At 38.7% G+C, this 13,321-nt stretch overlaps 1 protein-coding gene across 1 annotated transcript in view; it reads left to right on the forward strand.

Annotated features, from left to right (window-relative positions):
* LOC145490664 (coiled-coil domain-containing protein 33-like) overlaps positions 1-13,321 on the forward strand; it is a 28,870-nt gene that overhangs the window by 5,289 nt on the left and 10,260 nt on the right. Inside the window, exons 4-18 of the mRNA XM_081469750.1 lie at positions 2,461-2,552; positions 3,142-3,308; positions 3,715-3,848; positions 4,230-4,339; positions 5,629-5,733; positions 6,170-6,261; positions 6,994-7,244; positions 7,760-7,893; positions 9,014-9,085; positions 10,009-10,128; positions 10,336-10,472; positions 11,304-11,343; positions 11,554-11,607; positions 12,240-12,320; positions 13,200-13,314. Of these exons, the coding sequence (XP_081325876.1) occupies positions 2,461-2,552; positions 3,142-3,308; positions 3,715-3,848; positions 4,230-4,339; positions 5,629-5,733; positions 6,170-6,261; positions 6,994-7,244; positions 7,760-7,893; positions 9,014-9,085; positions 10,009-10,128; positions 10,336-10,472; positions 11,304-11,343; positions 11,554-11,607; positions 12,240-12,320; positions 13,200-13,314 (1,704 nt within the window). The remainder of the gene's footprint in view (positions 1-2,460; positions 2,553-3,141; positions 3,309-3,714; positions 3,849-4,229; positions 4,340-5,628; positions 5,734-6,169; positions 6,262-6,993; positions 7,245-7,759; positions 7,894-9,013; positions 9,086-10,008; positions 10,129-10,335; positions 10,473-11,303; positions 11,344-11,553; positions 11,608-12,239; positions 12,321-13,199; positions 13,315-13,321) is intronic.

Below are 13,321 nucleotides of genomic sequence, written 5' to 3' on the forward strand. Positions count from 1 at the left end.
TTACTATTTTAATTATTATTAGTTTAAATAGGGTTTGTCAGGCCAAGTAAAGATGCTTTGACATGCCAAATTCCACTTTGACCTACATATATACAAAGAGTTTTTCTGAACGGTTGCTACTTGCAAAAAAAATCATACATGGAACTGAGCAGCATCAGTTTACCAAGACACTTTGTAGGTCCCTGTAGGGCTACATGTATGGCTACTCACAAGTCAAGAGTAATAAATTAAAACAGTTGAATTTCAATGCATAATGCAATTCTGTGTTAAGTCCCCTACATGTATGAATCTCAAATAAATTTTTTGGTTGTCACAAAATGCCCATCCCTATTGCATTCATCATGACAGCCCAGATACCACTCTCTTTATTGAGCTCTTATTTTTACGTACATTGTGTATACAAGAGATTGTTTTCATGTAAGTTGCCTTTGATGCATGTCTGTTTTACCCAGTAAATTCTCTATGATTAAAAATTTAGTGATAGGCTGTATGCAGTATTCACTTCTGTGTTGATAACTTCAGCAGGTGAATTTAGGAGAGATAGTGAGTGCCAGTTCAGTGACGAGACAGGAAAAGATGATTCAGGTAGTGAGTCTTTACTCATGACACAGCATGCAGCAGGAAGCTTAGCCAACTTTTTTCACAGTCAGGAGTCTACAGAAAATAGAACTAACACTACTCAGGGGTTTCAGAACCTAATCAAAACAAAGGCAGGTGGAAAAGATTAGATGAGGAATGAATGTTGACAATAATTCTACATATATTGTAAGTGCAAGGTTGCAGAATGATGTGGTTAGGTGTTGATATGTGTTCTGTTTTATGGCATCATAAAACAATTGTAAGAACTTCAATTTAGGGAAGTTGAAGTCAACAAATGGCCAACTGAGTGATGTATATACCATTGTTTTTGATCTCTTATGAATTTGTGAATGTACATGTAAGCTTTTGTTTGCATCTTTTAGGCCCTGACTCCTTTGACCTTGTTCCCAAGGTTCTGGGAATGCAGCTTGACTCCTTTATAGTTGAGAAACAAGAAAAGGCAGGAAGTTTAGCGAACTTGTGTCCAAGTACATGTAGCTACATGTATAGAGAGTTTGTAGATGAAGTTAAGAACAAAGAGAAGAGAAAGAGAGTAGAAGAAGATGTTGAAAGTGGGGAGGTCATTTCAGTATGTGAGTCTGAAGAATGGGAAAAACTTGTATCATGCTGTCTTGCCATTATTGCAGTGCTTGTTCATCCATTCAGAGTCTGGCCCATGTCCTTGTACTCTTAAACTATTAATAATACTATTAATTGAATTATTTAAAATGTAGGGCTTCATTTTACCTAGTTATCTGCAAATTGCCGTGACATGCAAGCACATTCAGAGGATGCAGGGAGGTAACCTGTACTGTGATGGGCTTGCATCCCATCTGGGACCCTGGAGTAGGAGGAATAGTCTAATCACTTAATGCTGCAAAATCAAATATGTTAAGAACTGTTCGTACCACCCTAGTTCTGTTTGAAAATGATCTGGATTGGGATTTACAGATTTTACAGTGTTAAAATGAATATTTCCTGTAAAAGCTACATGTAACGTTAACTTGTGTTGTAGGGGTCAGTCCAGACCAGTGTGAAAGAGACTCTGCTGATATATTACAACACACAGGCATCTTAGTTGATAGTTCACACAGCCAGCTATCTAGGACAGATGTAGACAGAGAGAAACATTCAGATGAGATATTGAACATTACTGAAGAAGGGAGAGTTGAACAGGAAGTGAAGGAAAAGGGTGAAAGTGTGCAGCCAAAGGCTTACCATATTGACAAAAGTCCAGTAGGCCCTTCGAAAGAGAGTTACAACTCTTTGACAGGACAGAACCCACAGAACATAGGTCGTGGAATTGCAGAGGACAGTTCTGTTTTCATGAAGAAAAGAGAAAGAGATACGATACATTGTAATGAAACAGAGAAGACAGCATTTGCATTTTACTCTTTGAGGCAGGGAGGTTAATATACGTGATAGAAGACTTTTATTTTACTTCATGATTCTTTTTACAATATCTTGTTATGCACATGTAAATAATTAATTTGCGAAGCAGACATGTGATAAGAATAAAAACTCATCTACTACATGTTGACAATTTTGTTTAGATACATGTAGAACAATACTCTCATAATTGCAGCCATAATTAAAACCTCAGGGGATCAACTTAGATTTTGAGCAGGAAGATAAGTAGCTTGGGCACCTTGGTAAGATAGCAGCTTATAAACAGTGTTCTCACTAATGGAACTCAATTATAACTGTCGCTGATGAGAATTTAGCAATAGAATTTGGAAAAAAGGTTGAAAAGCTATCGCATTTAGGTTATATGCTATAATTGAACAAAACCCTCATTGATTATGTTAATTTGTTTTCTGACTTGACATGAAAAGTTTACTCATTGTCTGAAATTGAGAATGTTAATTATTTTGTTGCCAGAACCTGTCAAAAAGCCACAGCCTCTTCCAGTTCCCAGGGAACCTCAGCCAGGCCCCTCAACTGCACCAGATACTCCTATTGGAATTAAAACAGTGAGTTCAATTGTCTCAGTCTGTGATGACAAATCCTTTTGGTTTGTTTTAAAATATGAGCACCATCTCTTCTAAATTCCGTGCCCTCAAGTACCTCTGTTAACAACTTCTAACTAAAGGTAACCCTATTCTTGGCTTCATTTCTGGATTCAGCTGATTTTAGCCATTAAATCCTTGGCCTTCTTTTTCTTGTATCATAAAAGTCTGTAATTGTGATTGCATATTGTTAGGTATTCTCATGCCTGGACTCTATATCTGCACTTTTTCTTACCCAAGCCAATAGGCCATTTTCAAATTACCATTAGCCTCTCTCTCAAAGATAGTCTTGGTGCCCATCCTTTCATATGAAAATGAGATTTCATTCACATGCAAATTAAACTCATTTTCATATGAATGGTTGTGAACCAGGCCTCGCTTTGATAGAGAGGTTTAGGGCAACTCAGAAATGGGCTATTGTAACTACAACTTTATGATACATGTATATCCTTCTAAAGATCATGCATCCTGGCTCTCATTGCTAATTTTCATGGCCATTGTGTCAGTAGGTTGATTCAGAAGCAAGACAACTGATTCTATTGTATGTTATCAGATCCAGGAGGCAGCCCTTGGTTCACATGTAAACAGTATACCTGTGCATCATTTGTGTGGGAGCTACACAGCTAGGGAAGGATATTGTGAAGTGGTTGTTCTAGCTCATGGAGCCCTAGGACTGCCATTTAAATCAGATGGAAGACCTCCTCAGCCATACATTGTAGGGTGAGTATGTAATAATTATGAATAAAGATGATTTTCTCCGGAGGAAACTGGCTTGCGCCAATTAGGGATCATTAGTGATCAAATCGATTTGGGGACGGGTGGTGGCCTTATTGTTAGTGCGGGTCGAGCAGTCTGGGTTTGAGCCCTGGCCGGTGACATTGTGTTCTGTTCTTGGGCGAAACACTTTACACTCACAGTGCCTCTCTCTACGCAGGTGTAAAAATGGGTATAAATAATATATACCACCCCTCCCCCCCTCTTAGCTCAAGGTCTGGATCTGCCACTGAGAATATACAGTATTCAGGTGACATTCTGTTTGGATTAATTATGCTTACAAATAAATGCATGTCAGTAATGGCATGCAGTATGCTTGTAAATTGCATTTATGACATTGCCTGATTTGCAGGAAGTCTGGAAAAGCTGAAGCTCAGATGCAAATGGGACAGTCTGTTACCCATGCTGCTATTCAGCCAACACATTCACCATCTTGGGAGGAGCTGCTTTTGGTTGAGGTCAAGGAGGAAGAATCTAAAGATGAAGGTTTGTCATCTGAGACAGAGTAGCACAGATGTAACAATATGATGTTTTCCTTCAACATGTTTCAACCCAAATTTAAATTAGAAGTACAGGATAATCTTTGTAGTGTACCATGTATCTTAAGAGCAAAATTGTGAAACTTACTTTAGAGAGTGCATGTAGCAGTGTCTTGATGCTTAGAAGAGTAGGAACCTACATGCAAACTAACAAAAAAAACAACCTCTTCATAATAATGAGTGAGAATAATCATATTAATGTTAATCATCCATTACAAAATTAATGAATAATTATTTTAATGACATGGCAAATGAAAATTTATGTTCAAAATAAAAGCAGTTTTTGTAGTCTGTGTAAACTGATTTTTTTTTTTGCCTTCTTGGACAGTTGTTATCCTGTTGGTAGCAGACCACCCAAGTAAAGAATTACTTACAGAGTATACGGTGCCACTTGGTCACTTGAAGCCCTTTCACCAATATCATTTGGAGTTGGTTCAGGTACTGAGCATTGAGGGTCATTTTAGTGCCTTTTCTAAATTTCTTAATGGCATTGTTACAAGTGCAACATCAGGAGGCTTAGACCATTGTTTTGCATTATCGTCATGGACATTTTCACTGTGCCTTCTCCACTCAGCTAGCTGTTTATATGGCTTTTTGACCAAGTGTGAGGTTAAGATGGATGGAGTTTGGCCTAGTTCTCTTTTCAAGGGTTTAGGGCCCAAGATGTAGTCAAGGTCCATAAACATGCAAAAAGTGGGAAAAAAGGGCTTGGCCAATATCCAAACAAGCTTGCTCAATGGATTTATTATATGGAATAAAGAACACCTTATTCTCTTGCAGGAAAAGGTGTGTAAACATGCGTGGGCAACCAAATACCATCTTGCTTGTCCAGTTACAGTCTTTCCCATTCAGTTTTTGAAAATGGTAAAATTGAAGATTTGTTGTGCAAGAAGAAGCCTGGCCAGCTCCTTGTTTCATGTCAAGTCATGACTAATCCATGCTGCGGTTTGGTGGTTATCTTTTTCAGTTTCATCTCGTATCCGATTGGTTGCGAAACAATAAACATTCCAGAAATTTTCTCTGGTGTTCATGGTTTTACGGGAAAGACTGTAACTACTCATAATTTAGGACTTGTTTAATCTTGTCTGCTTGCAGAGGTGGCCATATAAAGTGGCTGGGTACTGCTCAACTTTTGGGCCAACCTGACAAGACTGTGGAAGGTGGCCTATGATGGACTAGCATTCCCATTTATCCCATCCAAGGGAAATAAACTACGGAAATCACAGAGAAACACCCCCTGTAACATACAGTGCTGATTACTTGTAAAGTGGAACCAGGTCTTTTGGCCATCCCGTTCATACCGCCATCCCATTATTATGGCCGCTTTTTTTTGGCCCAAGCAATAGCTCAGTCAGTTTATTTTCCATTTATAGAACCCCTTAACAAAATTCTTTAAGATTGCAAAAACTCCTTTATTTTTATCCCCACCCTCCTCTGCCAAAGTAAGAGGCAATGCTTTGTCTGTTTGGTTGTATACTTTAACAATTTGTGGGATGCTACAGCCTCGACTTATAAATGGTACCAAATTCAAATAATGATGCGTCAAAAATCTAAGTTTTCTACTGATTAGAGAAATCCTTCGTCTGGAAGAGGCTAAGGTTTTTTTACACATTGATAGTATTCTAATCTGGCAGTATTTATGTAACTGGTCTATGTATTTACACTCAGAATAGTATTTATGTAGCAATTTTGGGGTGATAATTTGGAGTTGTTTCTGCATTTGGCAGCCCAACCCAGAGTTTAGTGGTGACATCAGACTGTACATCACCTTGATGAAGAAGTTGGACAAGCTGCCACTTTCCTCAGTTGGTTCAAAGATGTATGGCCTGGAGGTATTCTCTCTCTTTGAAGCATTTGTAATTTACTAGTTTGTCAACTTTGAGAAAGATGTAAATGGCTTGAAAGGGTTGCAAATGGTAAACTCAAGACATGTCAATTATGCATGACTAATATCTTCTCTAGAACCCCAAGACTTTCTTGGGGACCCCAAAATTTGACCAATCATTTTTGCCACCCCTGTTGGCATGTTAAGTCAGATAACTTTAACACTGCCTTGCTGTGCAAGATTGTAGCTTATATTTCAGGATGGCAAAATAAACAGAAACCACTTGCTGCAATGTACTCAGAAGGTCCAAACCAATCCTTTACCTTTACCAGTTTTCCTTAAATTAAATTAAACTAAATCATCTTGTATCACTAGCCATCATTCAACCGTCCACTTTCTAATAGAATTATGAAATGTCATATGCTGTTTTGTGTTTCTGCTAGGTTTTGCTTCGTGGCCTGGATGCTCCAGTCAGTAGCCAAATGGGTCCACTAGTTGCAAGTGGAAGAATTGTATCCAACTGGACAGAATACAAGTAAGATAATAGAAGCAATTATTATATTGTAGTTGTCTCAAAACTGTCTGAAGAAATCATTAGAAATAAAATTTCAGTGGACAAGTTGCAATTCATTGCTTTTCAGTTCTACCTGTTACAATTACAGTTTCTTTTCAGTGACCTTTTGTCATTCAAATAAAAGCAGTTTAATGTAGTTTCTGTCAATTCTCATTTGTGAAAAAAGAAATCGAAATCTCCTTTCTTGTTCAATGCCAAAACATTGTTAAGGATCAACTGGGGGGATATTGTCTAACTGAACCACCAGAGGCTCAGAAATGTTCTTAGCATCCTTCAGGATCAAGTAAACTACAGTAATGCCAAGTATTTTGCCAGAAATTTGTTTCTTTTCATGTCTATTAGTTGGCAAAAAACAGAAAACAAAAAACAAAAAAAAAAACTAGCAAATTTGCGGCCAAATTTATTTTTACCTTTTGTTAATAGCTATACCAGTTTTACAAACAACAATTTGCATTATTGGAAAATTGACTTTAAATTTGCAAGGGAAAACGGTGATTCATGGCTTGAACGTTTTGAATGAAATGTAGCTCAATCTGTTTTTGCCTACTTTCATGAAAAATTTTTCACTAAACAGTTTGTAACATCATTTTAAAATTGTTAAGGTTCTTGTCCGCCTGGGTAGTAGTATTCCCTAATCATTAACTGAATGGGTTATTTAGCTTCTAATTTTTGTTGTTTTGTTGTTGTTCCTAGCGAAACCATGCTATCTGCTCAACCACGATCAGCTGGGGTAACAGTAACTACCATTCACTTCCCGTCACCACACCCAACTTCGTTTGCCGTAGCAGGGGCGACACATGTGTATGGAGCTCCTCAGGTGACCACAGCTGGTGATCCTCAAGAACAGCCTCAGTGGAATCAGACTATGCTTTTTCTTGGTGATGAGTCCAGTCTGTTTACTGCCACATCAGCTTTGGTTGTGGAATATTATCCAGCTTCACTAGGTGAGACAGTACTAGTAAAAATGGAAGACGTGAGTCACTTCTCAAACAACCCAACTTGATCCTTGATCTACAAAACTCAAAAATCTTTGAGAACAGATTTGAGTCTTTTGAGTTTTGTGTCAAGAAAACAAAGACACAAAGAACGTAATTTTATCTGTTTGTCTAATTGTTTCTCTTGTTCATTGCTATTGTCATGTACTTGAGAAATGAATTGTTTCCTGAAAGAAGTCTTTGAGTGCCTCGAAACTGAAAACTCAAATCTTGAAGCTCAAAACGTGAGCCTTGATTCTCGAAAGCATTGAGGATTGAGGATTGAGTTTTGCGTAGAGACTGTCAACTTAACATTTGACTTGTACACTGTAATTAACAATAATAATTTGTAAATTATAATTGTTAGATGAGGTTAAGTTTGATCGGAATGCTCATACTACAGAAACTGTAGTTTTATTGTCACTAGTAGCACTATGCTACTTTACCTCTTCCTACTAACACAAATGGTTTTATTCAAACCCTAGCCATGACAAGAGATTGCTGGCAACTATCAAGCCCTGTTGGTTACTCTTTTCAAACAATGGATCAACTATTACTCTCGAGCTTAAAGTGGGACAGTGGGAGACTGGGTCTCAGGGTGGACAATCTACCTTTTGAGGTAAGCCACAGTTATTATTGTGATTTATTATATGGCTGTGTCTCACAAGGACTGGAAACTACCGAATTCACGAATTTGATTGGCTGAAATCGATATTGACCGCGGTCTAGATTTTCCCATCTAGACCGGCATCCAGACGGGTTTCATTTTGCGTTGAAAAAGTAGCAAACTAAAATAAAAAAATGTTCACCATTTTCTTTTATTTCTTCTCAATCATTCATGGAAGTGCCAAAAAGTCTGATGACAAAAAAAAAAGTAAAGAGGACGAGCAAATCTCTGCAGGTTTAAGTTCAGCTCATCGCCGTTCGCAGGCAAAATGTCAGCCAGTACAAACCAGTTACATTAAACGAATTAAAGTTTTCTTCTTTGCCATATAATAAACATCTTATTAACCGAGCTACGTTGGTCTGTATGGGAGAATCACGACCTCGGTCAAGATTCTCCCATACAGACCTCCTGTTCGGACTAAGAGCTAAAAGGGAAACAGTCAAAACTGTTGTGTTGTTTCTAGAGTAATGAAAGCTGAACTTAAAGGATATCTTAAATGTCAGATCAATAGGTTAATCGGGTGGGGATCTCTTGGGTAAACCACCTCCAAACTTGCTTGGTTGTGCTGGAGTGCAGTGGTTGTGACCAGTTTCTTTAAAGCAACCTTGGCTAGGCTGGCTGACTTTACTACTATTTTTTACCATGTTAACACATTAAGAGACTGCACACTGCTGTTCCCTCATTTGAGACCAATCATGCAGGCTAGGACCCACCCAGCATTTTTGTCTAATTACATGTGATGTTGTAAGGTGATGAAGGCAGCAAATAGAACTAACTGCTAACCCCTAAAAAATCAACAGTACTAATCGAAATCTCGACATTTCATATTTCGTTAAAAAATCTAATACCTCAGAAGCTGTGCAACCATTGAAGTCAGATGATATTTTATACCCACAAAAACAGTCTGATATCATGCTATTACAACCACATACAGCTAGTAATTATTATTGTTCACGAACAAATGACACAGTAGTCCCACCAACTTGAGCAATATTTTTATCAGCACGACTTTTTGGTGGTATATAGATGTGATGGGATGATGTGCTCTCAGTAATGCCTGTATGTGTTTCAGGGTTCCAATCTAAGAACAGCTGTAGGCACTGGTCCCACTGTTGGAATGGTACTCAGACTTGTCACCAGTGAGGTATGAAGGGCAACTGCCCTATCTTTACTTAGGTGTCGTAAGCGTCAGAAATTCCAGATACAGTCCAACCCTCGGTTGCGACCACCTCTTGTAAGCGACCACTTCTCCTCAGCGACCAGTTTTCCAAAATACCAAAATTTACAAAGTCAAATCTCTATATTTTGAACCTCTTGTAAGCGACTACATTTTGTACCTCTCATAAGCGACCGTGACCACTTTTAGAGCTAAAAGTTTGGAATTTTAACCTCCCGTAAATGACCACACAACAAATAATAGAGCGGAAATTGGATTTAATGGTGTTGTAACATTATCGCATTTCTGGGTAGTACAAGAGACGGAAATTTCTCAACGGGAAGTGGCAGATGTTTTCTGGAAATTGACTTTTCACATGAATTAAACATTTAAAGCATGAGGTAAATCTCTGCAGTTACTATATGCTAATGAGGCAAAAGTTTGACCCAATATGGTCTAAGCTCTCGTAGGAGACCACCTCCCATTTAAGCGACCACCTAGACTTGACATTTTGTGTGGTTGCTGACCGGAGGTTCGACTGTAGTAATGTTGGTGAAGTGCTGGAGCACTTCTTGTAATTAGTACGTTGTTTTCTATGTTAGGATTAAAAGGTAAAAACCTTCAATTAGCTCATGGTTAGTGTGTTGGGGTCCTGTTCTGACCAATCGTCTTGTGTCATGTTAACCAGTGGAACTGCTAGATGTAACGCTTCTCCGCTCCCTGGTCTTGTTCAGTAAAAGCAGACGCATTTACTAGCAAAGTATCATTGCTTTACAGATTTTTTTTTTTTAAGTTTACTCTCGCGGAATTTGTAGACCTTATGGTTATTTAGGGCAATCAGTACTCTTTTTTTAACTTATTTATGTAGTTATTGTTGAGTAGAAATAAAGTTGTTGTTGCTGTTTTTACAGAGACCTGACCAGCTGTTATCTGCTGCCCACTTGTCATCATTACCAGTATTTAGAGCAGCACCTCAGACATCGCAGTTAGGACAGCCCTTATCTACTCAGAAGCCGGAGCTAGCAGAACAGGTTACTTCATTTTGGTGCCTCCAGACAATGTCATTTTTGGTCAGAATTTATGTAGAATTTGGTGTTTGAGAAGTAACTGCCATAACCAGGTTACCTGTTCTAGTTCTCACTACTTGCAGAAATTAACAATAACGATATACATCAAGTGGTATAGATTCTGTAGACCTGATGCCTCTGTAACGGCTTCTTTTAATTTTTAATCTTTAGGTACCTTATGGCCTTCCTCCAATGAATGCTGTTAAGACTATTCTGCCGCAGTTTCACTCTTTGTATAATGCACCGAATACAGAACCCGTCAAGGAATATGTCCCTCTTGCGAATATGTTAACCCCACCAGAAAGAGGGTGAGCGTTAAATGATCACTGTCTTATATGGAAGAATAGGTCGCCGATTAGTAGGCCTGATGGCTAGCTAGACAATGTCAGCAATAACGTTTGTGATTGCTAGCCTTATTGCTTGCTTCCCTGCTCTCTCTTGGATTTATTGATTGATTGATTGATTGACAAGGTCTCGATCGTAGCTTATTTAACAAATCGAATATGGTTTAGCGTAGTCTGCAGTAGTACTCTTATCGACAACGATACGCGTCATCACAGTAGTCAAAATGTTGTGGACTCACGAGCTTTTTTCAGAGCGCGAGCTGAAAAAGGCATTGCGTGACACATTGACGCCAGCAGCGTTGTCTGGATTCTTATCGACAATTAGCCAATCAGATTGTGAGATTAGTAGCAATTGTTGTAAAAATGCCAATTTCCTGGCAATTGTAAGCTAACAACATCTGGCAGTTGTACGATGCTGTTTCGCGAGCTCGAAAAACAAGTTAGCCGAGAGTCAAGTCATCCTTGTCCTTATTCCAGCTGGCTCTGGGAAGATCTCAGGCCTAGCTGACACTAGCTGGTTGTACAGCTTCCTACATACAGCTAAGGAATTTATTAAATGTTACGTATCAAGAAACATACATTTGTTATCGGACTGGAAATGATTTTGTGCTTATGCACATAATCAAGACAAACTCACCCTCCGTGCAAACACCTGCTATGTCATGAAAAGTGTCTGCAGTGGAAGAAATAATTGCTTTTGTTAATCAGTTATAACTGCTACCAAAAGAGATGCGTTTTCCAAAGGAAAAAAAAAACTACGTGATAATTGTCTTTCTCTGTTGCTGTCTCATCTAGAAGCACTGATGCCGATGGAACAAGTCAAATTCCTCCCGAGGTGAGTATTGTGCTGTTGATTTACAGCTCTTGACTGAAGAAATATTGTAAGCTGTTATAACAAGAAAAAGATGGTTAAAAACTGACTATCAACAGATTCACGGCTTAATGTCAAGTTTGATTTACTTGTCGCTCAGAAATGTGTGAAGATTCATACAAGCAGTCTGTTTCTCAACTTCTTGAATTAAATGCAAAATACATTTATTTCTAGGTCAGGGGAACGCTTGACATCAGAAGCCTTGCTGTTATGGATAACCAAATGAAGGTAAATAGGATGTGAACTTTCCAGACAGGTCTATAAGGCATGTGTTTGCTAATTTTGAATATTACAAGGATAAAGAAAATAATTATGTTTGAGGAAATGCCTGGATGTGCCACCCCACACATGAATGGTTATTAACGATAAAATGCGTTTCCTGTAGTCTTTAAAATAAGAGAAACATTTGGAACTAACATTTTATGTTTAACTTGTAATGAAGAACATCTATATCACGTTTTGCGTAAGTTTTGTCCACTGGAGTGTTTCTCTACCATGCCTTTGTCAGTAGCCCTGAATAATCTCTCGATTTCAAATTAATGACCTGTATAACTTTCAAGTCTTCCGTGTCTTTCTGTCATGAAACAAGCTTAAAGGAGCTCAGTCACGGTATTTTGAGTTATTTTGGCCACATACAAAATTACCTTTAAATGGTAGGAAACCTGAAAATAACAGTTTAATAAGATAGAAAAACACCAAAGAGATAATGATAAACCATAAAGGAACAAGGATGGCTAAGGATGGAGTAGATTGACATGGATTACAGACGACGAATATGAAAAATTGAGGCTAAACGTTTCCATATGCGCAAACCGTGACTGAACTCCTTTAATGCACTAAGCTTTTTATGGGATTTACAGGAGGTGGATCGCTACAGAACGGCAATGAGAAAGATGGCGACGGATCTTCTTCATGTGCGAGAAGATTGCAAGCGATTGGAGGTAAAAAGTTACAATTCGTCAAGTAATAATCATCAAGATGAAATCAATGCCTTGGAACAAAGAGAGGGTGGGTGAAACCAGGGTTATCGTGTGAACTCACGTTTCCGAAAGTGACATTCAAGGTATTGCCGTAGAATAGATTGATTGGAAATGTGAATTATATAGTGTGCCCTTTTATCTACATGTAATTTTGAGCATATTTACCAGGAATAAACACGAGAATCACTATGCAAGCTCTTGTTGTTACGGTTCCTGTTATTGTGTGTGTGTTTGTTAATTTAGTGCCGTATCATTTTCAGGTGTTTATGCTGAACAAAAGTTAGTTCCCAGTCCTAAATTAGCCTGCGAACAGCCTACCGGCGAGGACGGAAAAAAAATTCAGCGAGCGCGAAACAGAAGAATGAGCGAATCGATCGGGGCGGGACAGGGGAGCCTCCCTCGCTTCGTTCGGGCTCACCGGGAGCCTGTTCGCAGGCTATCCTAAATAAGCGCCCCGCTCCATTTCGTTACCAAAAGTAAATTAGTACCTGGGTAGCTATATTGAATCATGCCGCTGATATTTCCAGCAGGATTCCGGAAAGCATTAGTTTTTCCTGTTAGTTGAAGGCAAAAGCTCTAGAGCTGATATGATTTACGTTGAACGTTGTTTGCAAGCTTCTCCCTCAGGTACCATGTCCCTTTATCCCTCTTTTTGAAATAATCTTTCTGAATAGGGACTTTGCAGATTATCTCAACAACCAGATAGCTCTTCCTACTATTGCCGGCGAAGCTTAAATTCCGTAGTTTGGCTGTCCTTTCTAAAACTACTTACACCATCACCACTCATCCTTATTGTTAATTTTGTTAATGTACACTGTGGAATGTTCTTGATTCTCTCAGGATGCTAATAGCAGGTTAAGAAGAGAACTGGGCCAACATGACGAGATATCCAGACTGATGGTCAGTTCAAAAGACTTGGACAATGTAACCCACTCTGAACTGGTGCAGAAGTTTGGTGAGAA

The sequence above is a fragment of the Orbicella franksi genome, chromosome 6, assembly GCF_964199315.1.
Source record: "Orbicella franksi chromosome 6, jaOrbFran1.1, whole genome shotgun sequence".
NCBI lineage: Eukaryota > Metazoa > Cnidaria > Anthozoa > Scleractinia > Merulinidae > Orbicella > Orbicella franksi.